The 24,779-nt window shown below is 41.4% G+C and overlaps 2 protein-coding genes across 2 annotated transcripts; one reads left to right on the forward strand and one right to left on the reverse strand.

Annotated features, from left to right (window-relative positions):
• Nucleotides 1–2,867: 2,867 nt before the first annotated feature.
• Nucleotides 2,868–6,810, forward strand: LOC143327676 (transcription factor-like 5 protein). The gene is made up of 6 exons (XM_076742151.1): nt 2,868–3,451; nt 3,557–3,707; nt 3,809–3,968; nt 4,091–4,280; nt 5,804–5,945; nt 6,366–6,810. Exons 1-6 carry the CDS (start codon nt 2,868–2,870, stop codon nt 6,477–6,479), a joined length of 1,341 nt encoding a protein of 446 aa, XP_076598266.1. The 3' UTR covers nt 6,480–6,810.
• A 371-nt stretch (nt 6,811–7,181) lies between these two features.
• On the reverse strand, nt 7,182–23,175 carry col9a3 (collagen, type IX, alpha 3). The gene is made up of 32 exons (XM_076739939.1): nt 22,971–23,175; nt 21,999–22,067; nt 20,725–20,760; nt 19,940–20,011; nt 19,774–19,827; nt 17,749–17,784; nt 17,269–17,292; nt 17,035–17,088; nt 15,477–15,530; nt 15,256–15,297; nt 15,108–15,164; nt 14,923–14,976; nt 14,717–14,770; nt 14,452–14,505; nt 14,287–14,340; nt 14,110–14,163; nt 13,980–14,033; nt 13,844–13,897; nt 13,676–13,729; nt 13,371–13,415; nt 13,221–13,274; nt 13,030–13,083; nt 12,172–12,225; nt 11,983–12,054; nt 11,233–11,268; nt 10,876–10,920; nt 10,321–10,353; nt 9,515–9,661; nt 9,343–9,397; nt 9,067–9,249; nt 8,780–8,857; nt 7,182–8,360 (listed from the first exon to the last, which is right to left on the reverse strand). Exons 1-32 carry the CDS (start codon nt 23,034–23,036, stop codon nt 8,176–8,178), a joined length of 2,037 nt encoding a protein of 678 aa, XP_076596054.1. The 5' UTR covers nt 23,037–23,175; the 3' UTR covers nt 7,182–8,175.
• Between the last annotated feature and the right edge of the window lie 1,604 nt (nt 23,176–24,779).

Here is a 24,779-nt window from a genome sequence, read left to right on the forward strand (position 1 = left end):
GTAATTGAGTAAATATATTTTGTTACATTCTGTCACACGTGGTAAGTATTGTAAGACACAAATCAAGGACATGTGTATCGTGTGTGTGGGTATTGTGTATTGAGCAATAGAATCATGCATTGTTTTGGAGTGAGGCATGTTCTCACTAAAACATGGGTTATTTGGCACATATTAAGCACTACCTTTTAAGTTTTCGGGTGTCTTAAGCATCTCTTATTGTTGCTGTCAGGTTGGGACAGACAAGAGGTAATGGAGAGAAAGTCTCTGGAGAAAAAATCTTATAGCGGGCTGAGTCTGCTTGTAGCAATACTGTCCATCATCCTCAGCCACCTGCAAAGCTCATGTCTTACCAAAGGGGGGCGACAACGTTCAGTTAAATCTTTAGTTCTTCATTAGGCAGCACAGCATCCACCAAGGAGTTGGTACAGCTTGATATTGCTTGATAGTTGATATTGATATCTAGCTTTGGTAACTGCAAAGAATAAGCTTATAAAGTATAACACATTAAAGAGTAAACCTAAGGTTTCCAATCTTGTGACTCCCTACAAAATAAAACAGTGTATAGTTGTGTACTTTAAATACATTTGGTCAATATGTGTCCTTTTGCTGTAGTAAAATTTTGCATGCTTGATTTATCACTTTTAATAGAGTATTTTTACGTTGTATTGCTACTTAAGTAAAGAATTTGAATACTTTTTGCACCCCGGGTCTAATTGTAGAAATTGTTCTTTAGCTGCTGTGAAATATTTTAACCACAAATTATGACTAATTATAGTCAGACTGTCAGACAGCAACAGTCTGCTCCATGAGGTCGTCTGCTCTTTCTGCTCAACACAGCAATCTCTGCAGTAAACAGTAAATTGGCATAAAAATGTGCCGTTATCAGTTTAGTCCAGTGCTGCACAATTATTCATATTCACTTCAATCATTTTTGGTTCTCATATTAATAATATGTACTTATCTTACTTAAAAGGCATGTCAAACATTTTAATTCACATGGAATTCCTACTGGTGCTTGAAGATGTCATTGCATGAGATTTAAAAACAGTTTCCCTTGAATTATATAGGAGAATTGGACAATTATAATGTGATGAATCATGATAGACTTTACAACTAATACTTTATGACAAACTGGAACACGGATGTCATCAGTGATTCATATTCACCAGTTTGTTGTTCATCCAGGCTGAAAAGTTAGTGAGAATATAAAACACTCAATCATGCAATGTTGAGACAGGCTGTATGGAATACATACTAATGTAGTACCACCTGCGGACACACGTCCTTGATTTGACTCCATGATCTCACGTAGCTATACATGATGTGCCTGCTGTGGCACTTCTATAATAAATATGCAGCATCCTATAATCTACTGCAGCATTCACTACATGCAAGAATCACATGTATGTTACTACAAAGTATTTTGCAGCAGAACACTTATTTCAGGTTATTTTTCTGCTGTAAACTGACATTTTGATTGATGTTTTCCAGGCAAGGCCTATTCAGTAGAGATCTTAAGCTTCAGCAGGATGGGGGGATATTTGTAAAGACAAATAGCTCGATGTATAATTGTCTTGCTGTAAATACATTTCAGTAGCCATTGACATAAGTAGCAACCTTAATGTTTTTAACTATTATATTAAGTCAAATCAATTTTATTTATATAGCTCAATATCACAAATCAAAGTATATACTAATTATCATGACAAAATGCAGATACTGGCTATAAGTAGATTGTAAAGTAGTATGGATCCAGGAGGACGTTGAGCAACTGCAGGTGTTGCCAGATAGGTGGGAGGTTAGGGGTCCACATTGGAGGCCTAACCTTTACTAGAGGTCATTAATGTGTAATAATTTATGAGCAGCCTGTTGTAGCCGGGCAAGACTATTTTATATTTATATTTTATATATTTTTTTTTTATATATTTTATATATTTGGTCCACATTGGAGGCCTAACCTTTACTAGAGGTCATTAATGTGTAATAATTTATGAGCAGCCTGTTGTAGCCGGGCAAGACTATTTTATATCATGTTGGATAGTGTTTTACCATCGCTTGCAACACTGAATAATTCTTTATAAGTAAAAAAAAAAAAAAAAAAGCGAATATTTCCCTCTGAAATGCAGCAGAGTGGATGAAGTCACATCCAATGCGACTAGAAACACTCAAACATGTGTACGTAACTTGTGTGCAAGTAAAGTACTCGAGTAAATGCATCAATACTTGTTAAAAACTTGTTCATAATATTTCGGAAATTGTCACACTCCGTTTTCTGTCGGTATGAAATATAATGAATTTTAATAATCCGAGTCTATCAACGTATCAACGGAGCGTCAGTTAACGTCACCACCCGCGGCCGCTGGTCAACGAGTCGAAGAGTTGGTATTAAGGTAAGTATTAACGTCGTGCACCCAAAAGTAAGACCTATATAAAGAGCTGAATTATAACGGCAGCTTATTTAGAGTCCTTTATATTTATTTACTCTGTTAGGGAATCAGTTTTTGCCCACCTTTGAACGTTGGCGTAGTTAAAATGTCAACCTGTTGTCAAATTTACTAGCTTAAAACTCAGCGTTCGCTAACAAATTCACGAGCTAGCTGTTGTAATTACGAACAATTAAAAGTCTACGATTGATACCTTTGAAATGACGTGTAAATTGTTTAATGTCAGCCATTATCAATGTTTGTTTAAGATAACATCAACAACAACTAATGTCGTGTTCGTAGATGCCATTTTAATATCGTTAACACTTCCGGGGTTGGTTGACATGTAACGTTAACCTTACTGTAGCTGTATGGCCTGTTCTGGACGGAAATGTAAGACCAGTGAAGTTTTTCCTGATCTTCATCCCATCTCTAGAGTGAAGGATGTCATCCTTTTCCTCAGCGTGCAAAACCATCCACGTCTCACCTTCAGCTTCATTCATAGAACACACCAGTGAGTCTGCTGGGGTGATGTTGAGTCAAGGTGGATGTCGGACACATGATCAGGGCCACATGATTAGAACTGAGCTTGGCCTGCTGGAGATGTCAGAGCTTGAGTACACACAACTTCAGCACCTTATCCAGACACACATGGAGGCACAGGCTGCACCACCAGATGGACCAGATGCTAGATCTCACCCTACTACAGTGATGGTTCAAGAGGCCACTGGATCCACAGTGATTTCTCCCTTCGCAACCACTCAAGCTATTGACCTATCAACTTCAGCTGATGAGCAGTGTGTGGTGAGGCCAGGAGAGACGACACCAGCTTCTTACGGAGAGGTCCCTGGTTTTGTGTTGGCCAGAGTCAGAGGTGAGGGCAGTCCAAACGAACCACTCACCAACAGCAGCACATCTTCCCAGAAGAGATCCAGATCAGCTGCTAGAGTTTGCTTGGAGAAAAGGTTTAACACCGTGTCTGCCGACGTCCCAAGACAGCAAGATATTCATTCTACAGTTCTTAACAAGTAGGCTTCATGAATACAATATACTGTATTCTGCTATTTATTTGTATCCCCTTAATGAAGTGCTCGTTTTATGGACTGTGCACAATCTGTGTTGCTGTGTTTCAGTTTTTTCACATTACTTCAGCAGTCTGCAGAGACCCAAGAAGCAGTCTTACATCTGCAGAAGTCGGTGAAAACTGACAGAGCAAATCCATTTGAGGTTTCCAGCCCTTTTGTAGGGGGTGTATTGAACACAGTCACCAACATGTGTGAACAAGTATGGTAGAAAAAAAAATCAAAACACAATTTCTTGCAGCTTTACAGGAGTTATAGGCAGATGTTATTGGTTGTTTCTGTTTTTTCCTGTTTTAATCACAGGTGATTGGCCATATTCCCAACATGGTTGAACCGAAGCATCAGGGTCCAATCATCCCCAAGAGTTTTTCCTTTAATTTTCTCCCAGAAAGAGTTGTTACTGAAGTGCACTATACAAGTGGCAGGAACTCAGCAGAGGAGCAGCACATGGCGAACATAGAAAGTAATAATCAGCACTCTAAATATTAATCTATTTCAGAATTTGTGGTGGTTTGCTGTTGTGTGCTCTACCACGCAGCAGATATCGAAGTTAGTCTAACTTATTCACTCTCATGTTTTTCATAGATTATGTGGTGACCCCTGCTGCTGCCTCCAGGAAGTCTGGTAGCACCGACAGGTCACAACCCATCAAGACTGCTAAAGCTGCCGTAGACTCCACTGGAAAATCAGGGAGCAGCGTTGGGAAAAGAGCTCGACCTTTGTTGTCCCCCAGCCAGCGCAGGGAGAGACACAACAGTAAGGAGAGGGAACGCAGGTGAGCAACCATCACTGACCACAGGAGGTGTCTCTGCAGACTGTTCCCCACGTAAAGAACAGCAGTTTAGTCTATGTCATCATAAATTGAGAGTTTGGACACCATTACTGACAAGATGTAGTGTGGCAGTACTGTAATTCGTTTGGCTTGCATTGTGGTCAGATCATAGATAGGTATAAATGCAAATAGTACAACGTGCTGGCATCTGTACACAACACTGTACATTATACTATCAACATTGATAGTATAAAATATAGATTGCTCAAATTTAGAAAGCCAACAAGCAAGAAGACTGAAAGAGGCATGCCTCTAATTACTGATTTTATGTTCGTGCTCTGCCTTGAAAGCACCAAACAATGTGCTATTCAGCAGAACTGCATGAAAAATTAAAGCAATACAGTAAGAAAAATCTTAGTGTGCAATGTGTTGCACTGATCTGTGCAGCTGATGCACTGTTTGCAATAATACAACTCATGTAGTCACAGAGGAGCCTAAACGCTGGTACTGTAACATGCCAGGACAAACTGCTATAATATTTTTTATATAAAGAAAAGAATAACTTAATGTATTACATTTACCGAATTTACAAGCAGTCCATTTCTAAATCAAAGCAAGTTGTCTTGGATGCCCTGGTAGCATAATGGCTAATGTGTATATCACATAACCGCTACATCTACAGATTGATTCCTGCCAAGGGACCCTTCCTGCATGTCACACCCCTCTCTTTCCCCATGTTCCTGTCCATCTGTACTTTTACTGTCTGATTAATGTGACTAGATTATTGATATGCAGACATGTTATATGTAGTGGATCAAAAATCAATGAAGAGAGGATGAGGGTTACATACTGAGCTGCAAACACTAGCTGATTAATAGTTTAGCTGATTGAAAGAAAATTTAATGACATCACCTTGTGACATTACCCCTAAGATACTGTGATGTGTGTTTTTCACTGTCAGTCCAGGAGCAAATCTGCAGATTGATGGATAATGAAAATAAAGATTAGTTAACATTTGTCAATATTAAATGGATATTATAATAGTCTTGTATAAGCCACAGGGACATGCAGCTTAAGGATTTAAGAAGAGGCCAGGGCTTTCCATAAGGATGTGGAGGAGCCAGCCAAAATTTGGTGGCCTCTGGCTTATTCTAATACCACACTATTCCATCATATAGACTTATCTTCCTTTTTACATATTTTAATGAGTTTGCCTACCCCTTTGTGTAGTTGCATATCCCTTTCAGTGAGCCAGCCTTGAAGCTTGAAGCTGGTCTTGTCTTTTCCTTCCTTAATTCTGGACTCCTCAGTATTTGAAAGGGCACAGCACACACCTGAGCAGGTGTAAGATGAGTGACGAGTTTTACTCTTGTGCCCTCTTAAAGACACTCCTCCAACAGTGTAGGGACAGTGTTTCTTAATCTTCCTGTAGCCGGCTGAACTTAAATGAGTAGGCAGTGCTTATGGAGAGCTCTGACAGGGTAGCAAGTTTGAGAAACATCTGTGTTGTCTTTGCTGCTGCACAGGAAGAAGATTCGCTCATGCTGTGACGAGCTGAACACGTTGGTGCCATTCTGTGACTCAGATTCAGACAAAGTCACCACCCTGCAGTGGACCACCGCCTTCCTCAGATACATCAGTAAAACATATGGGGACTCCCTCAGAGAGGTTTGTGTTGTTTAATGTTAGAGTTATTGATGTAAAGCATTTTGGCTTGATTATCCTGTAGCTGAATTATTAGAGAACAGAAATCTGGCTCTGGAAGGTAAGACCCAAAATATATTGTCTCTTGCTGTTAGAAGTACAGCAATTGATTCTGTAAGAGCTTTGTTATGTAAAGAGTTCAAACTCAATTCTTCTCCCTTTATCACCATAAAAATCCAATAATCTATCGCTGTGTGTGGAAATTGATTTGCATACAAAATAATACATGGCTAACAAATTAAAACAAGCCCCGATCCATCTCAGTGCATTACACTGACTGTGTGCAAGACCAAAACCACCTGCAGTGAAGAAGAGGGGCAGGTGAGACAGACCGGTACTAACTGTCCTTAACCACAATAATCTACTATTCTCCCCTTCTGACAGGAATTTAAGCAGGCATTCACCGATGAGAAAGGACTCTTTCCTAAATCCAGGCCTTCCTCAGGCCAGGACCCAATCCACCGGGAGATGGATGAATCACTTGTGGTAGAGCAATAACTACTCACTATTTTATCTAATACATCAGCCAGATACTTGAATGCAGTTTAATTTCACCTTTAAATAGCGTGGGTTATCCCATGAGGTCTGGCTGTAGATATGTTTTGAACATTTTGAATGACAAAAAGCATCCTTTTGAGAGGAGCTCTGCCTCTGACAGCTTTACAGAGATTTAGAAAGTGGAAGGGTTGCAGTCTTAGAACGTGATGCTTAAACATGGTTGGTTTTTTCCAGCTGTATCTGCATCGAGACCACTCTGTATCGAGCTAGTGTTTGAACTGCCATGCCATTTACTCTACCGCTCATTTATTTTCTCCCCCTTGAGACCCACCGTTTGTAAAAAGGGCTTTTCACAGAGTCATACACAGGTGGCACTGTTTCTCTTTGAAACAAGCTGAGATGATGATTATGATTCAGATCTTCAGCTTTCTTACATGTAGAAAATGTTAATTATATGTGCACCCTTTGCTTGACTTGAATTTTGTCCACTTGTCTAAATTGTTGACTTTTGTTGAGCTTTGTTCATACAGTGTGCTGTTCAGCTTTCTTGTCCACATGCATCTATTCTTTAATCACATATTTAAGTGTTTTGCATGGAAACAAGTGTTGCTACGTTGTGAATTAATGGGATTACTTGACTTTGATTGTGTTGAGCATATTACTCTGAGGTACAGACTGTTCATTTGATATGTAGAGAAGAGTAATGTTTTACTGAAAAGTGGCTTTATTTGTTTTTTCTTACAACATGTAAGTAATGTACTGTAGCATCTTACTGTACATACAACAGTCACCCACAAATAATAAATAGTATTTAAGGTCATGTATATTTAATAGTTACAGCACCGGTAGTACAGAGTGGATGTGGTCATTGCAGATTTAAAACAGAATTAATTTGCTCTTAAGGTTGTTAAATTGATTTTACAATGACTGATTTATGCATCCACACGTTTTATTTTGTTCTTGATTCTCAAATCTGGAGAACTTCACATGTAATTAAAAAAAAAACAAAAAAACAAAAAACAAGCTCTGAAAAAAAAAAAAAAGCTATCAAAAAGTTAAAAATTGTTTTTGCATTAATCTACACAATTTCTGGGCACCTGGGTATTTGTGTTTTTATTCCTTGTACAATACATACACAGCTCCTTGACAGAGGCTTTTTACCTCTGACTCCTATTTCCATATTTTACACTGTAAGCTTGTATGTTGAGGTAACACCTGTGATTTACATTAACGGGCCATACATGAACATTCACTTCACAGACAGTCACGTTGTTTTTAGAGTGTCATCTGCCAGAGGGATGTTATCAAAGGTCATGGGGACATGGAAACAACATGTACAAAGTTTTTATACACAAAGGGCTCATCATCCATTTTCCAGTTGTTTGTAAGTGAAGTCTTGTTATGTGATACTGTTTGGAGCAATGCAGTTGTTCTCTTGGACTCTCTCCTGTCCACTTTATATCCGGATGTCATCTGGATGTTTTGTCTCGCAGTTGCTCTGGTATTCGTGTCAATCCTTGGATGTTCCTCTCACAATATCACACCTATTGATGTTACTCTTCCCATCTTGTGATACATGTATTTAAATAAAGAGGACATTTTTGTGATCACTCTCTTCTTTCATTCCTTCCTCCCCCCACACACTTATCACCCTTCCTCCGTGGGGTGGATGGCGTCAGGTTGCAGGAAGTCATGTTTAATGGTTTTTGGGGTTGGAGGATTTTCCAGCGGCTGATGCTCCCTGGCAGGCTGATGTATCACAGATTCCAGGAGGTCCCTGGTGTCCAGTCCTGCCTACCCTGCCTGACTCTCCAGGCTCACCTGGGTCTCCTGGAGATCCATCACGGCCATCTTTGACAATTCCAGGTACTCCCGGAAGACCTGTGGACAGCATGCAGGGGATGAGCTGAAGACAAAGTGCCGCTGTTCTCTTCACAGTTTTGTATCAGACTTCTCTTTAAGATCAGAAAATATTTTCAACAGCATAGCTGCATCATGGATGTAGCAGTTTTATACTAGCACATTATACCCTGTAGTGGGACAGCCAGGAAGTCTGTCATGATAGTTAACGCCAAGAGTACAAATGATAACACATAGCACATTTTCACAGACACATTTTGACTGGTCATAGCAGGAAAAGCAGATTTAACTAATGACATTAATGACAGCTTCGTTCCATTTGTACCAAAAAAAAAAAAAAAAACATTCCCTGGAACTGGCACACCGAAATGGAATGCAGCCATTATTAATCTTATTAGATATCTCTGTGCTTAATTAATCAAGTAAGTGTAACCACATACCTTGGTATCCTTGGTCTCCAGCGGGCCCATCAATGGCCTTGCCAATGGATCCCTTATCACCTGGCTCACCGACATCACCTGTTGTGGAAAAAGAAAATTTTAATTGATGATGAAAAGTAACTAAGTGCATCTACTCAAGTATTGTACTTTTGTACTTTACTCGAGTATTTCCACCACTGACTTTGATGATTAGATCATGTCATTGTACAACTGAAGAGACACTAATCAAGGGATTTTTCTGGTCCTTCCAACAGATCAAATGTCTGTACTGGTTCCATGTTTCATACCTCTGGGACCTGGGTCTCCAAGTTCTCCTGGCAGGCCTCTGTACCCTGGTGGTCCACGAGCACCTGGATGCCCAATTGAGCCAGAAACTCCTTGTTTTCCTGGACGCCCAGGAGGGCCGGGGCGGCCTACCATTCCTGGAGCCAGGGGTCTTCTAAGGTTAGCGGCCAGCTGTGCAATCTGATCTGCGCGTGATAGAAAACACCAGAAGGTCAATTCCCATCTTCCCTTTTATTCAACACTTCAGTGAATTATAGTGATTAATTAAGATTTCTCACCATCGATCATGGAGCCACACAGCTCTCTGATGTGCTGCTCACTTGCCAATTTACCCTGAAACACAAGTAAATAAAACAGTGTAAGCTCATTCAGACAGTTAATGAGAAAACAGCAACATTAGATGTGCTTCCACCAATCACAAGCTTCGTACAGATATTAAAACACACTCACAGGTACGCCTGGCTTTCCTGCAATTCCAGGCTGACCTGGCTCCCCTTGGAAGCCCATTGGTCCTTGTTTTCCTGGGAGCCCTCTTGCCCCCAGCTCTCCTTGTGGACCAAGCACGCCCTTAGGTCCCAGTTCACCCCGTTTCCCTGGCTACAATCAACAAGAATTACCCGTTAAATAGCTCATTATATTTAGCAAAAATGAAGAAATCAATTTCTTCCAAATTGGAGCTAAAAACAAGCCTCTGATTTGATCGTTGACTAAACACCAACCGAGGAGCAAACTGGGTCTGTTGAGACAATGCGTGGGCAGACTCATATGGCGTCTTGTTGCTTGATAATTACTCCAATGAGCACGGCAAACAGTAAATGAGACTGCGAGAGTGAGACTCATCAGTACTTTGTCTCTAATTACATAAATTGCGCTGCAGCTTAATGCAGCTCGTCTCTCCCTTGTGGCGATAGCAGCGAACAGGCCAATAAGGCGAAAGCAGCAATACCTATCTCTAATTAATCCTATTAAACCTGGAATGTGAAGCAGAATCATGTGCAATGAGTCTGACAAGTGGGCAACAGCTCAGAGCGAGGCACCAGTTTTAATGTTTAGTGAGGGAGTTTGGAACAAACTTGTGCTGCTAATTACACCCACACACATCTGATCTAACTATGTTCTGTGCTAATAAAGGGCATCTACTGCCGAAAACTGGTTTGGAGGGAACGGAGGGAGCCATTTGGAGGCATGAAAAACTGCAAATGTGTCAGAGGACACACATGTAACTAAATATAAATGAAAACACTGATGTAGCTCACCTGTCCCTTCTGTCCAACTGGGCCAAAAGGACCCTGAAAATAAGGCCAAATGCTTGGTTAGACGTAAGTGAAAACTATGATTGTATGTCCTGCAGGTTAGTACAATTCAAAGATTCCAAGAAATGATCAGATTGATATAATGAAAGCAATAAAATAGATTAATGGCAATAAAACTAGAATGGACAACATGAATACAACACCATGAATAATTAATTGAAATTTGATTTAAACATTTTAATCTAACGCCAGGCTAAAAAGGTAGGTGTTATGTTTTATATTTAAATATATCAACACTTTGAGCTGCTCTCAGGTCCTCTGGCAGACTCTGAAAACTAAAGGCTGCCTCAGTCGTTGACCACAAAGGGCTTAATAAACAAGTACATCTTAAAATCCATCCGGAAAATGACAGGCAACCAATGTAAAGACATTCAGACAGGTGCAGTGTTCTGTCTCTCCCTCTGGTCCTGGTCAGCAGTCTTCTGAATCAACTGGGTAACTAATAACTGCAACAAAGTCATGAGACTCCAGAGTCACTAAAACTGTAAAAGTACTTACAGGCTCTCCATTCTCTCCTGGTAGACCATCACTTCCTGCCACTCCCTAGAGAGACAACATAAGATCTGAATTGCGTGCAGTTTTGTTTATTTTTGTGTGTTTTCTCTTTGTTTGATGGTACGCGACTACGAAAATTCTGGAATTTCTCGACAAAACAGTTGCTGGATCATAATTGAGAGGGGAAAAAAGCACAATAGGGATGATTTTCTTAGTTCATGAATAGAGAAAAGACACATTTAGGACAACAGATAAAACATATTCCCTTCCGTATTGCAAACTCTGACAGAAAAAAGATTGGATGAAGACGCTCACAGGGCGTTCAGTGGAGGCCATTTTTAAGCTTGGCTTAATATTTACCATGTCTCCTTTAGCTCCAGAAGCTCCAACCGGACCCTACAGGGTTGAAAAAGGAGAGAATAAATGAGAGCCATGTAGAGAGATTTTGTGGATGGCCGGCCGTGGCAGAAGGAAGGGGGGATGAAGGGAAGTGAGGTGGGCTGGTTTAGGGAAGCAGGAGCGGCATAAAGACCGGCTTTGTTCTGCCCTCAGATTCTGAACAGGAGGCCTTTTTGTGTCTGGCTACAGTTTGAGTTTATACCACTGAGAGTGAGGAGGGACGACCTGCTCATCGACATACAGACCCCTCCCATGCTGCTCTGCCTGATATGCTGTATGCTATATGGCACATCTTAAAGTTTTATGTTTGATTCTGAAGGAGTGGCCCCTCATGGATGTTTTTAGTTTTTAGCACAAACCATTAGTCGGTTTACCTTAGTGTTAAAATGGTGCAACTATTATGTTAATAGATGAAATGTTTTGAGTCATATTTTAAGAAAAAATGCCAAAATTCCCTTCTTCCAGCATCTCAAATCTGATTATTCTCTTGTCTACTGTGATAGCAAACTGAATATTTTTTTTTTTTCAGACAAAACGAGACATTTTGAGGTGTTAGAATTGGCTGACATTTTATCGACCAAATAATTAATTGTGAAAATAATATCTTAATAATAAATTAAGAAATTTCCAGGCATGTACTGCATCAGGGTTTACACTGGATGACGTTAAGCCCCGGGACACATTTAATATTGTCACAGACGTCAAGCTCACCCTTTCCCCAAACTCTCCACGGATTCCTGTTGGACCTGGAAGACCTGGATCCCCCAAGCCTCCTTTTACCCCCTGCAGAACATGACACACACACACACACACGCACACACGCACACACAACCAGTGAGCAAACTGCTTATAAACCAACAAACAAGAGGTGATAACGACTGGTGATGTCATGCAGCTGACCTGGAAGCCTTTCACTCCCTGAGGCCCAGTGTTTCCCGTTGGTCCAATGCTTCCCTGTTGGAAACAGACATTGTCATATAGTCCTACTGGGAAGAGCACGCAGGAGAAAAACAAGCAGGATATTAATGATGTTTCCCTCCTGACAAAGATGCTGTTTTCTTGCCAACACTTCAGACAGGAAGAACTAAAGAAAGAAATGGTTGTGTGAGGTGTGATTCATCATGCACTGCAGTGTGTGAGTGAAGTGTGTTGATTCCTATGTTGTTTTATGCTCTCGTCCTCGCCGCAGATGCGAAAAACAAAGACCTCTCTGTTTATGAATTCCTCCTTGATGAATACCTGCTCTCATCACTGGCCCTTCAGTGCTAACAAACTCCACCTTAACAAGTCGGTGTATCGGCAACAACACTCTTAGTACATCAGCAGCAGAATATCATTAACTACAAAAGGCAGTAGTTTATTATCCCACTCTTATACACTAAATTCTGTACCCGCTAAACTATATAGTTTTATCTCAATGTGTGCAAACGCATGCTGTATTCAGCTATATAGTGCTGTCTTTGAAGACGAGCACAATAATGGTAACTGATGTCTTTTTCATGTCATCATGGACTCAAATATCCACACTGGTTATTGGGAGAGAATACTTTCAAGTGTTGGAAACTGAATTCTGCAAATTGGTTAAATTTAACAGATGGCCATCTGTGCAACAGAAAGTCTCATAATTTGGCTTCTAAATGTGGTAACAATTATTTTTGTATTGTAAAAGATGCTTTTGTGGAGACACAAGCAGTGCAGGAATTTGACAATACGTGCATGCACACTCTGCATTAGTTTGTAGTTTAAGCATCAACTCACTGCCACTCCTCTGGGTCCTTGTATCCCCCTCTCTCCTGGGATGCCAATGTCACCCTGAGGAAGGAGACGAAAGATGGTGGGGAAGAGTCAGGAAAGTCTCAAGTCCAGACGCTAAATGTGGGGTTACGTGACTTGTCAGAGAAGCTGTGACTCAGTAATACCCCCCCAAAAAAAGCCCATGAGATACATACAGGAATACCTGGCTCTCCAGATGGTCCCGTCTCCCCGGCCTTCCCCGCATCACCCTGGTGTAAAAGAAGGGAGGAGATGAAAGTTGTCCCCCATGGCCCTAATCTTAGCTTTAAGCTTAAAGTCTGCTCCTAGTTTCTTGTAATACTCACAACTTCTCCTTTAGATCCCTTTGCACCAGCCTTTCCTTGTAGACCCTGGAAAAGAGAAAAGAGAACGATGACTTCGCTGAGGGAGTTTTTCACATGCACACCCTGACACCTTCTTATCGGTTTTTAGGCAAGACTGCCAAGTTTTCCTTTGGACTTTGAGAAGATGTATGTGCAGATGGTGATGAAAGTGTGTATTACAATCAAACTGCTACTTACACTGAAGAGTCGAGGTAGTGAAGGATTTACATAATACCCTTTATCAGCATTTAGACAGGAAACACCCAAATCTCTTCCAAAATACTTACAGGAAGGCCATTGGGTCCTTTCTCTCCGACGACCCCGTGGCGTCCAGCATCGCCCTATCAACACAGACAACACTGGGACATCAGCTTCATCAGCCCTTGGACTAACCTAACTAACTTAATTCAAAACTTTCAAGCACAGAGTGTGCAAAAAGAAAAGGTGCAATTTACCTTGTCGCCATCTAATCCTGGTGTACCATCTTTGCCATCCCTGCCAGGAATACCCTGTAGACGACATCAAATATGACCCTTGTGATTCTGAGAGGTGATGGATATTAAAAATGTGGGGGTTTTTTTAAGCACTTACAGGCTCCCCTTTGGGTCCTGCTCCCCCAGGACCTCCTTTGGGACCAATTTTACCCTGTTGAAAGAAACAATATTAGTCATCTATCTACCTATCCATCTATGAAACTCACAAATCAAAGACTTTTACTTACAATTTCTCCTTTGGGTCCTCTGAATCCCTGTGGTCCTTTTTCTCCAGCATCACCCTGGAGACATCAGATGAAACACACACAGCTATTCACTGATGGGACCAGCCGTCTATTCTGACTGTAAACTACTGTCAAACTCAGTTTTTATTTCAAGCACGCTACAAACAAGGACAGACTCACTGTCTTTCCAATGATGCCGGCGATGCCAGGTTTCCCTCTGAAACCGGGCAGGCCCTGGAGACAAACAGAGGAAACAAACTGTAAGTACACAAGTTTAAATGTTTGCATCATGAGTGATGAGAAGCTGAACAAGAAAGGAGGGCTCATGTTCTAAAAGTCACTTACTCTGTCTCCTACAGATCCCATTGGGCCTTGTAAACCTCGGAGACCACGTGGGCCCTGAAACACAGGGTAAGAGCATTGGTACTTTACATCAAACAAACATCAAAAACCACTCAGGATATTTAATAATTCCTGAAAAGCAATGCCTGGATATGTTGTATTAAGTATGCAAATAACAGAAATTAAGGGTGATTGAATTGTGGGTAACAAGTGAAAAGTAGCACAAGAAAAGGAAAAATAAGTTCTGAATCATCTTTATGTAACTCACCTGCAGACCCACAGTCCCAGGAATACCTGGTGGTCCAGGTGGACCAGCATCACCCTAGAGACAGAGCAGGACACCAAATCATACAAAGACGAGCATCTGTACTAAATATTTTCACATAATGTGTTCATTCTATTCTCATGTAACCACATTAGCCACATTAGATCACTGACAGCAGCCAAAATACCAACATCACATTATAAACTCACTTTCTCTCCATGTTTTCCAATCTCCCCCTTATCTCCTTTGTGCCCTGTGTGACCCTGCATGAGCAAAAAAACATGGGATGAATACATACATGAGGGTGTGGGGTTACATAAATTGTGTATATTCCCATCGAGCAGCATAGAATTCAAGACTAATCAAAAAGAAGTGCGCTGCAAACTATGTTTACCTTGAATCCTGGCATCCCAGGAGCACCAGAGGGACCAGGGGGGCAGATTGCAGGACACTGCAGAGGACAGAGACAAGACACTCAGGACTTTACATTCACTGTATGCTGCCATTATGCTGCTCTCACAGGTGCATTGCTGAAAACTTACCAAAAGGTCACCGCTAAGATCATGAAGAGTTCCAGGAAGACCCTGACAGAAGGAGAGACAGGCGACACATTGAGAGACGTTTTTTCACTGTTAATGTTCATACACTCAGTGACTTGACAGACATTCAACAGGAGATCCACTGGATGGCAGTGGAAAAATACACTATATGACTATATTGTATCAGCAGCAATTATGAAGTATATAATGATGACTGTACTTACTGGTGGTCCATCAGGGCCAGGAGGTCCGGGAAGTCCTGCGAGGCCCTCAGCACCCTGAGAAATGGATAAATAGCACCAGGATTAGGATCGTCTTCAGCATCTGTTTAAAGTAAGTGATTGTTTTCCTGATTGTATCAGCCAAGTGAAGTCAGCTGGTCACAGTCATTACAAGAGAAAGGATGAACACTTAAATGGACTGTACTTAAATAGCACTCAAAGCGCTTTTACAACACAAGTCTGCGTTCACCCTTTCACACAGGTTCATATGATGGCTAGGCCACCTGCTCATTACAAGCTTTTAACCCTTCACACATACTCACACGCCAATGGCAACACATCAGGGGCAATTTGGGGTTCAGTATCTTGCCACTGCCAAGGCCAGGGATCGAACCATCAACCCTCTAATAAGTAGACAACAGCTCTACCTCTACTCTCCTGAGCCACAGCCGCCCCACTTAAAGTCCCCCTCCATTAAAAAAAAGTAATTTGCTTGTTGTCACTTGTCACAGGGAAGTTTCTCTGTGCTCACATTAAAGCAGAGTTTAAGATGTTCAGCTATGGGCAGGATATAATTTGTCTAGTTTGGAAGCCAATCATGGCCCCTACATGCAACTTACAAGTTTCAGTGAAGTAGGACCTCTTGTTAGTTAAAAGTTTGAATCAAAAGTATGTGCATGTTCATAGACTCTGGCTTCCGCAGTGATGGAGAAAGAATTCTAAGATTTCTTTTAACTTTGACCTTTTTATCTTAAAATGGGATCTTTAACACATCTATCTAAAAGATAGATGTTCAGTAATACTTCATTTGACTCCCTTCTGCATCTCTGTAGACTGACTAATGATAATAATAAACATTGTTTGCTATGAGCTCCTTTTCATATAATTGCTTTACAACAAAGAAATTAAGAGCTTCACCCAAAAAAAGACAGAATGAACATAAAAACTGACATAAAAAAATGGAAAATAAGAAGGAAAATAAAACCCACTTGATAATAATAGTGAAAATAAGATAAAGATGCATAGAAACAGGGGTAGAATAATAATAATAAGATGAATTCTGAGCCAGACAATAAAATATCTTCACACTGCTGCAGACATTACTGCAAGGTCGTCTGAGACGGAGCAGGCTTTTAGTTACACATACTGAGTATGAGCAGTGGATATCCAAATAAAGTGTGACCCAGTAGTCACACTCGGCCAGTCCACATACTAATGTGGTCCTTCCTCTCCAGTGGTTATTCTTATCCTCCTGCTACATTATATAGGAATTTAGGGCAATGTTGTACTGGTTGATTTCAGCAGAGCTGTGAGTTTTAAAATGGATCTCTGCCTGTTTCAGTTTCACTGTGTCTGCTGCAGTGGCTCCTTTATGGACTTTGGTTCTATTCTCGGGTCGTTTATTAAACTCACTGGACGATAAGTTTTGACGACTGTTCTGTGGCCAAAGGGGAATGAATCAAGGAATAGATCACAAGAATTATTTGATTATCTCATTCTGAATCAGAGGATGTAAGTCCTCCATGGGGATGACAGGAAGTGTAATTGGGAAGATACTTACTGATGGACCCTGGGGTCCGACTCCGCCTGGCAACCCATTGGTTCCAGGTAGTCCCTGGAAACAGAAGACAGGGTGTGTGCAAGACTTCACAGTACATGTACAGGTGTAGCACACAGTCAGGGCTAGAACACTGTATAACAAACTATAGAAATATGCAAAAGTGATACAAACACATCACAATCTCCAGCTTTCTGCATATGAGAGTCATATAAAAAGACAATGCTGTGTACTCACTGCAGCTCCGGGTCTCCCTCTGCCCTACGGAAGACACAGGAAGGCAAATTAAGTCACAAAGACAGAGGCCATGATTAGATTTACTCACAACATCAATATCCACAACATGATGTATGACTGCATTAAGTCTGCTTTGATTGCTGTGAGGTGGGTGTGCACTTTTTCAGTCCAGTTACATCAAACTATCATCTGAATATTCCTGAGACAAAACGCCTTAACTGACGCTGCCTAAGCCTGACTACAGCTGAGTTAGAGCCCTGACCAGGAGCACAATTACAGAACTTGATTCTCTTTGCATGAAGTTATCCAGCACAGTCTGAAAAGGAACAACTGCCTTTGGTTCATCAGTTGGTGAAGAGAAAAGATACGGTCAAGCATCAAGTCTCTTAGGCTAATGTGGTCAGTGTAACAGCAGTTAGAGGACCGCTGTGTGCCCGTGTGATGTTTCTGAGGTGTTACATAGTATGTGGGGGTACTTACAGGAGATCCAGGTGGCCCAGGAGGTCCAGATTCACCCTGTGGGGGGGGATGTAAAATACCACAATCAGACAGGAGACAAGGCTCAGACAGTCAGTCCACATTTATTTCCGACTCATATTCATACAACTGCATTTAGCTGTAGAAACTGTGTACTACAGAGAACAATTAAGGCGTGAACAACCACACACAACGATGTCAACCATAGTGAAATGAGCCACATTAAAACCACATTCATCTGGAGACAGGATCGCTGTGAATGATCTCCAGCTACAGTGTATATTCAGCGTCACTAACAATTTATTGATAGGACCATCATAACGTATTTCAGCCTGTTCGTAACACGAGGGGCAGGGTCTGGATTGACTTGCTGATCCAGACTTCGAGAATCCCTGCTCTCAGTCATAACCATGAACAGTGCCCGGTGAGATGGTTAACTGAAATTTGGGTTTGTTAATCAAAGAAATGCACAATAATGAGCAGAGTTTAAAGCGGCTAATGGCAGCTGCCATCCAACAGCTCTTTTCAGTTATTAGGAGGGTGATTACTCTGAGGTTTTGTGCATGAATTTGTGTCATTTGCGCTGCTTGACACAGCTACACATATGATGTGACATGGCTTTATTATGCATTCGATAAATACCATTAAAGTAGTCCAAGCTTGTCTCATTGTAAGGCATCAGTGTTGGAAACAAGCATAGATGAGGCTTTTTCTGCTGTCGGTCATGAGACTATTGAATGAACCATTAAAGCTACTGGGAGGAAAAAATGCCTGGATCTTATCGTATTATCTAATTATTGCAGTTGCCCATTAAAATGGTCATTTATACTTATTTTTTCTCAAAAGTCTGATTCATATGTAGTTCGTATGTACAATCCCAAAACCTTTCGTATACTCTGTATTGTTAACTGTGGAAGACACAATGACAAGTGTTTTTGGTCCCTCCTTTTTCTTTCACTTCAGTTTGTTTATACGTTTCATCCGTTATTTCTGTCAGTTGAAAAATTACTCCAACGCACTTTGATCAAGATCAAGTTGCTGTTTCCTGTGGAGCTCCGTCGTCTTTCCGTGCTAAACCTCCCCTGATCATTTCTCCTCCTTCCTCTCTTAACTCTTTGTTTACCTCGCTCACAGCTGTGTTTGCGTTGCCTGAGAGGGCATAAGACTCCAAAGAAACAGGCCTAACGCTCTGATGTTACTTATTCACTGCATTCCTTGGTCTGCAAACCAGACAATGAGGTTTACTGGCACAGAAACCATAAACAAACAGATGTGAGGTAGCTGAAAATGACCTATAGATATGTACAATGACAGAGCATCACGACAAATAGTTTGATCCTGTTTGTCTTTGCACGACTCTTCAGCACTATGAACCAGCCATGACAGTGTAGTAATCTGAGTAATTAGGGATACTGGTTGATGCAAGCTTCCTCATTAGATTGGCTAATTAGCTGAATTGCCGGGGGGGCGGTGGGGGTTTATCTGTCTCGACTGGGAATTTGCCGCCTTACAGCCGAAGTCCCTCGATCTTTATTCCTTCTTATATCTTATTGGGGAAATAAGTCTTAATCATAAGGTGTAGATGTAGTTTGACGCCACATGCGCTGCAATTCTCTTGTATCTCTCAGAGGACAATACCTGTTTGCCTCAACATCGTGGCAACAGATCATCGTTCGCACAGATTGGTGGGAAACAGTGTGCATTCCCGGCCGGATTAGGGAAGCAGCAGAAATAAATCCGATTCTGATCCCTCATTAAAAATATTCCCACCAAGAGGCTGAGCCAGCCTGACAAATCCAGGCTGACAGAGGAAACACACGGCCTTGTCCCCGTTAGACCCTCTTTAAGATCCTCATACAACAGCAGCCAATCAGCATGCAGTGTTTTTGCATAGATATGTGTTCATGTGTCTTACTAGTGGCTGGCTTGAACTGTGTGATTAATGGGGGGCAGTCTGAAGTAGAGAAGGGCCTAGCATTCAACTGGGTGCATCTCTAAGCGCATCCTGGGCATCCCAGACACACTTACTGCTTCCCCCGCGGGTCCGTCCTTCCCAGCAGGGCCGTCGGGACCTGTCAGACCCTGAAGAGAAAGCGCGTCATTCAGTTGGACAACATTACCTCGTGCTCTTCTGTTATTTCTTGACAAAGATAAATGTGTAAGCATCGTCTTATGTGTGTTTATTGACACTTACATCCACCCCTGGAAGTCCTGGCAGACCTGGTTTTCCTGCTGTCCCTGGTATTCCCGCTTTCCCTTTGGGACCCTACACAGACAAAGATTTATGAAATAATGTACAAGAAATCAACTGTCTACAACCCCAAGACTGTGTAGTAACATCCTTTACACAAACCTGGTTCCAAAACAGGATGCTATAAAAAAACATAGATAAAACACAGAATTTCTAATCCTTTTCGAAATACAGTCTATTGAAAACAGCACAAAGACAATATTTTTAATGTTTCACATCATCAGCTTCATTGATTTTTGTAAATATCTGCTTATTCTGAGTTTGATGCAGCAACATGTTTCAAACAAGTTTGGACAGGAGCAATAACAGACTGGGAAAGATGTGGAATGCTCCAAAAACACCTGTTTGACAGGTATTCAGGTTCATTGGTAACAGGTGATAGTATCATGATTGGGTATGAAACGGGCATCCTGGAAAGGCTCAGTCGTTCACAAGGGAGGATGGAGCGAGGTCCCTGTGAAATAGTTTTTTGGGGAGTTTTCTTTTATCCAGCACAGAGTGTGCTGTACAGGTTGTAATGCCCTTTGAGACAATTTTGTCAATTTGGGTTATATAAGGGACTGTACAAGAATTATTGAGGGAGGAGATGAGGTCAAAAAAGGGAACTGCATTGTAGTTTAGCTTTGGCTAAGTTCAATCAAGATTTAAGGCTTTAAAATCTGAGACACAGTTAAAAATATTGTACTAATTTACCACTTATATAAGTCAAGGGCAGGCTTCATACTTACTGCTTTCCCTGACAGTCCAGCAGGTCCAGGTTTACCCTGTCAATGAGAAAGAATAAATATTTAATCTACGCAAACAAAAACGTGCATTTTAGTCATTTTGCGTTCATTTGTTGTTCACTGCCACTCTGGCCCAAATACTTCAGCGACTACAGACTCATCAGAGCTCTTGATTCACACTAGCAGCATGTTTAGCTTCTGCAGTGACTGTAGAAGAGCAAACGCCACCACGCTGGGCCGACGCTGACTGGTCATGTGATAAAAGCTTCAGTTTGGTTTGTTGAGGGGGGCTGAAGGTGCGGGGAGGAGGTGTGAGGTGAAACTCTAGATGGTCTCACAGGGTTGGGGAATGCATGAATGGACCCTCTGTGTGCCCAAACTTTACTGGAGCCACAAAAATAATCACTACTAAAAAAATACTCTGAGATTTCCTAACATGGATATTTAACATTTAGCAACAGTTTTCACAGAGGAAAATTAACTTAAATATAAAGATTTTTTTTTTAGTATGTCACCATGTCACTGATGTTTTCATTTTAAATCCCCATAATCCAATTTCCTCTTAGAACATGTGCAAACAAAGTCTCATCACATCCTTTTTACCATAACATCATATTCTACAAACCAGGAAGCCTCATAAACAGGAAGAATAATGGAGGCTTAAATTGAAGTAGATTGTCCACATTTATTGACAAGATACAGTGATGGAAATCCTCACGCTGGGCCGGCTCACAGACTACTGTATGAGTTCATTACAGAAGAGGTACAAGCCAGTCACAGCATGAATATAATCTAAGCTTTGAAGAACAGGAAAGAATCATTCACCAGACATTTTTTAACACCCACAGAACTCCATTCAGTATTCACACGCTTAAACCCTGCCTACCTGACATCCACGATTATGATTCCATACTGGTAGGAGGGGCTTTGGGAGGAGTCAAGGTGATAAAATCTAACATCTAGAAACATTTCAGCCACATTTATCCCCAAAGAAAACACCTTCTACCAAAGGTAACTGAGTGGAAATTGGATTTTGAAATACTACATGAAAAAGATGAACTGTCATCACAGAGGCTCTGGCGCAAATTTAAATCCATCGGTCTCATTTTTGGTGCTCTTAAAAGATGAGGAAAATAAATCAGTGAAAGTCTCACAGATAAGAAAAAAAAAACATTCAAATGAGTCTCGTCAATGGAACTGGTTCATTCTAAAACAGGCAAAAGTTAGAAGATGCATCAGTTTCAAGTGAAGAAACTGTTGGTGTCTGGTCAACTCACATCAGTGCCATCCCTCCCCGGCACTCCCACGGGTCCTGGTGGGCCAGGAGCTCCTCTGGGGCCCTGTCTCTGCAACATAAAGTTCATCAAAGTCAGACGTTTCTTCTAGTGTGATATTTTCATCAACTGTTCTTTCAACACCACAAGTACTGTTTACATGCATAGAGTGTGGTTTGATATGAACTGAATAAAACAGAAAGTGACTGCAAATGTTTTTTGACATCAGAGCAAAGAAGCAAAACTTTACTCAGGACAATATTAACGAAATTAAATAACTCACCCTAAGTCTACAGATGTGACTACACAAAAATTAAACTAGAAATAAATTCAGTTCGACAGCAACCATGATGCGTAAAGACGCTTTTAATCTCCTTTTACGCACTAGAGGAAGGCTAAACTAGACTTCTGTGAAAACAAAAACAAATAAATAGTTCACGGTTCAACTTAACAAAATAAACTTATTTCACTGAGAGCTCCAGCGTTCGGCTCAGCCAGGGAGCCTGAATGAACAGAGGTGGCATTGTGCGCTGTCGCACTGATCTCCAATCCGCGCATTCCACAGGTTCAGGGAAAACATAACCCCAACTTCATCAAGTAGTGCGAAAAGCGCAGCCACCTGCACACAATCATGCTGACAGTGGGGAGTAAAAATAGGCCTAGAGAGCCAGAGAGACAAACTACCACCACCCACATTCAGTCTATGATAATTGCACATGAATAAAGAGCATTTGAGCGTAAAGCTGAGAGAAAATTTCCAGGTTTTATGATGAGAGCATGCAGGTCGGGCCTAAAGCGACTGTCATCACCAGGGATAGCTTTTATCATCAATATGTGACTCAGGAGGTCACATTATTATCTGCAGTAAGTTAAGAATATACATGAAACGCTCCCAGCAAAAACACAAACATCACCATAAAGACATGGCAGAGGCGACTAACTGGAAAGAGGGATGCGGCGCGCGATGAGTCTCACCTGGGCTGAGGACGATGTCAAAAGCTGGCACAGTAAGAACACCCAAAGAGCAGAGAACACCGCCATGGCTCCCCGCTCGACCTCACAAACCCGAGTTTATACGGAAAAGGTCAAATCCCCGGTTCCCAGTCCTGTCTCACTCCCCCCCAGCGTCCGCGACCGTGCCTTCCTTCACCTCACGGCGCACAGCTCCTGACTGGCTTTCTCTTTGGTTCCAGATAAACCCGAGCCTCCAGCCGAAGGGGCTGAACTCAATCTGGTGCTCCGCACACTGGGGTGAGGGGGGTGAGGAGGAGTGAGGGAGGCAGCAGGCAGTGGGTAAAACATCTCGGACACCAAGAAAGTGGGCTGAGCTCAAAACGTTAAAAATATGCAGGGGTTCAAGCTTTGACCAATCAGAAACTGACCTAAAACACAAATCCTTCATGTCTGCAGAGCCAAAAATCTGTTCTCCAAGGGTTCTGTAGTGATACTGAGACTGAGGTACAAAGACTTGGAGGGGTACCGCAGAGATGTAAGAGGCTATTACACTAAATAAAGTTTGGGGACTCTCGTGAGACACAGTCAAAACTGAAGCAGCCAAGGCTGAAACATGCTGAGCTGTCAAGCTCCAAAAAACGATCCTATATTTCCCATAATGCACCCCAACAGCAACCACATCTTCAAACTCCACACGCCCAGTTTGTTAATCAGACTGTTATAAATTTACAGTGCCAAGCTAAGATGACCCTGATGACATCACTCTGACGTCACCAGGGTTATTTTCTCCAGAGCCATAAAACGTGTTTTAAGTTAAAAAAAAAAAAAGCAGTAAAAAATTTACTCCTGATGTGTAAAATCCCAAGAACCTCGTTTTAACCAAGCAGGTTTTTAATCATAATGAATATTAAAAACTGCATGAGTAAGAGACCTTTCTTCAGTCCTCACTGGCCTCTGCAGTTGGATCTGGTTTAGGGTCCTTTAATGCCACATTAACCTCCTGCATTATGTAGAACCACTTCAGCATGAACCCTTTTTTGGAGCAGTGTAAAGTGGGCTGGATGAAGAGCGTGGCCGTGTCTCATGTTTCGTAGCGATGCTCGTATCGATTCTGTATCTGTCCCAGGCTGGGCTGCAGCTAACGATTGTTTTCACTGTCAATTAATCTGCAGACTCTTTTCCCGATTAATAGCTTGGTTTGTGAAATGTCAGAAAATACTGAAGAAACCCAATTTCAAATCATGACATTTTCCCAAAGCCCAAAGTCAGTCGATAGTCACTTTACTATCACATAAAAAAGGCAGCAAATCCTCAGGTTTAGCTGCATGAACAGGCCAATGTTTGGTATATGTACTTGAAAAGACTTAAATGACTTGATTATCAACATTGATTCACTTTCTGTCATACTGTGGGACACAAATGCAAACATCTTGACCACAAACATCAACATGAAAGAGGAATATCTTAAATGATCAAACCATCAGTCAATATTGAGATTTCAAAAAACCCAGAAATGCCGAACAAAGCATTTATCCACATCCTCTGTCATGGAGGACAAGCACAAACTACTCTTGATCTTAACTTAAATAAGTCAACAAAAAGTGTTAAACGCTTTATTTATCATGTTCCAAACAGGGAATTGGTAGATCTATAGATAGAGGCTGGCATGGACAATGCAATAACAAACAGCAAGCTCAAACTGGAACAGCACATGTATTTTTCTGTCCTAACTCAAACCCTCGACTGCACACTGATCCCGAGACCAAATCCTGCCGCATCAATATCTGTAACATCTTTCTTCTTCTTCCCTCTGTTGTGAGTCATGTCGCT

Source organism: Chaetodon auriga, chromosome 10 (genome assembly GCF_051107435.1).
Source record: "Chaetodon auriga isolate fChaAug3 chromosome 10, fChaAug3.hap1, whole genome shotgun sequence".
In the NCBI taxonomy this organism is placed as follows: domain Eukaryota; kingdom Metazoa; phylum Chordata; class Actinopteri; order Chaetodontiformes; family Chaetodontidae; genus Chaetodon; species Chaetodon auriga.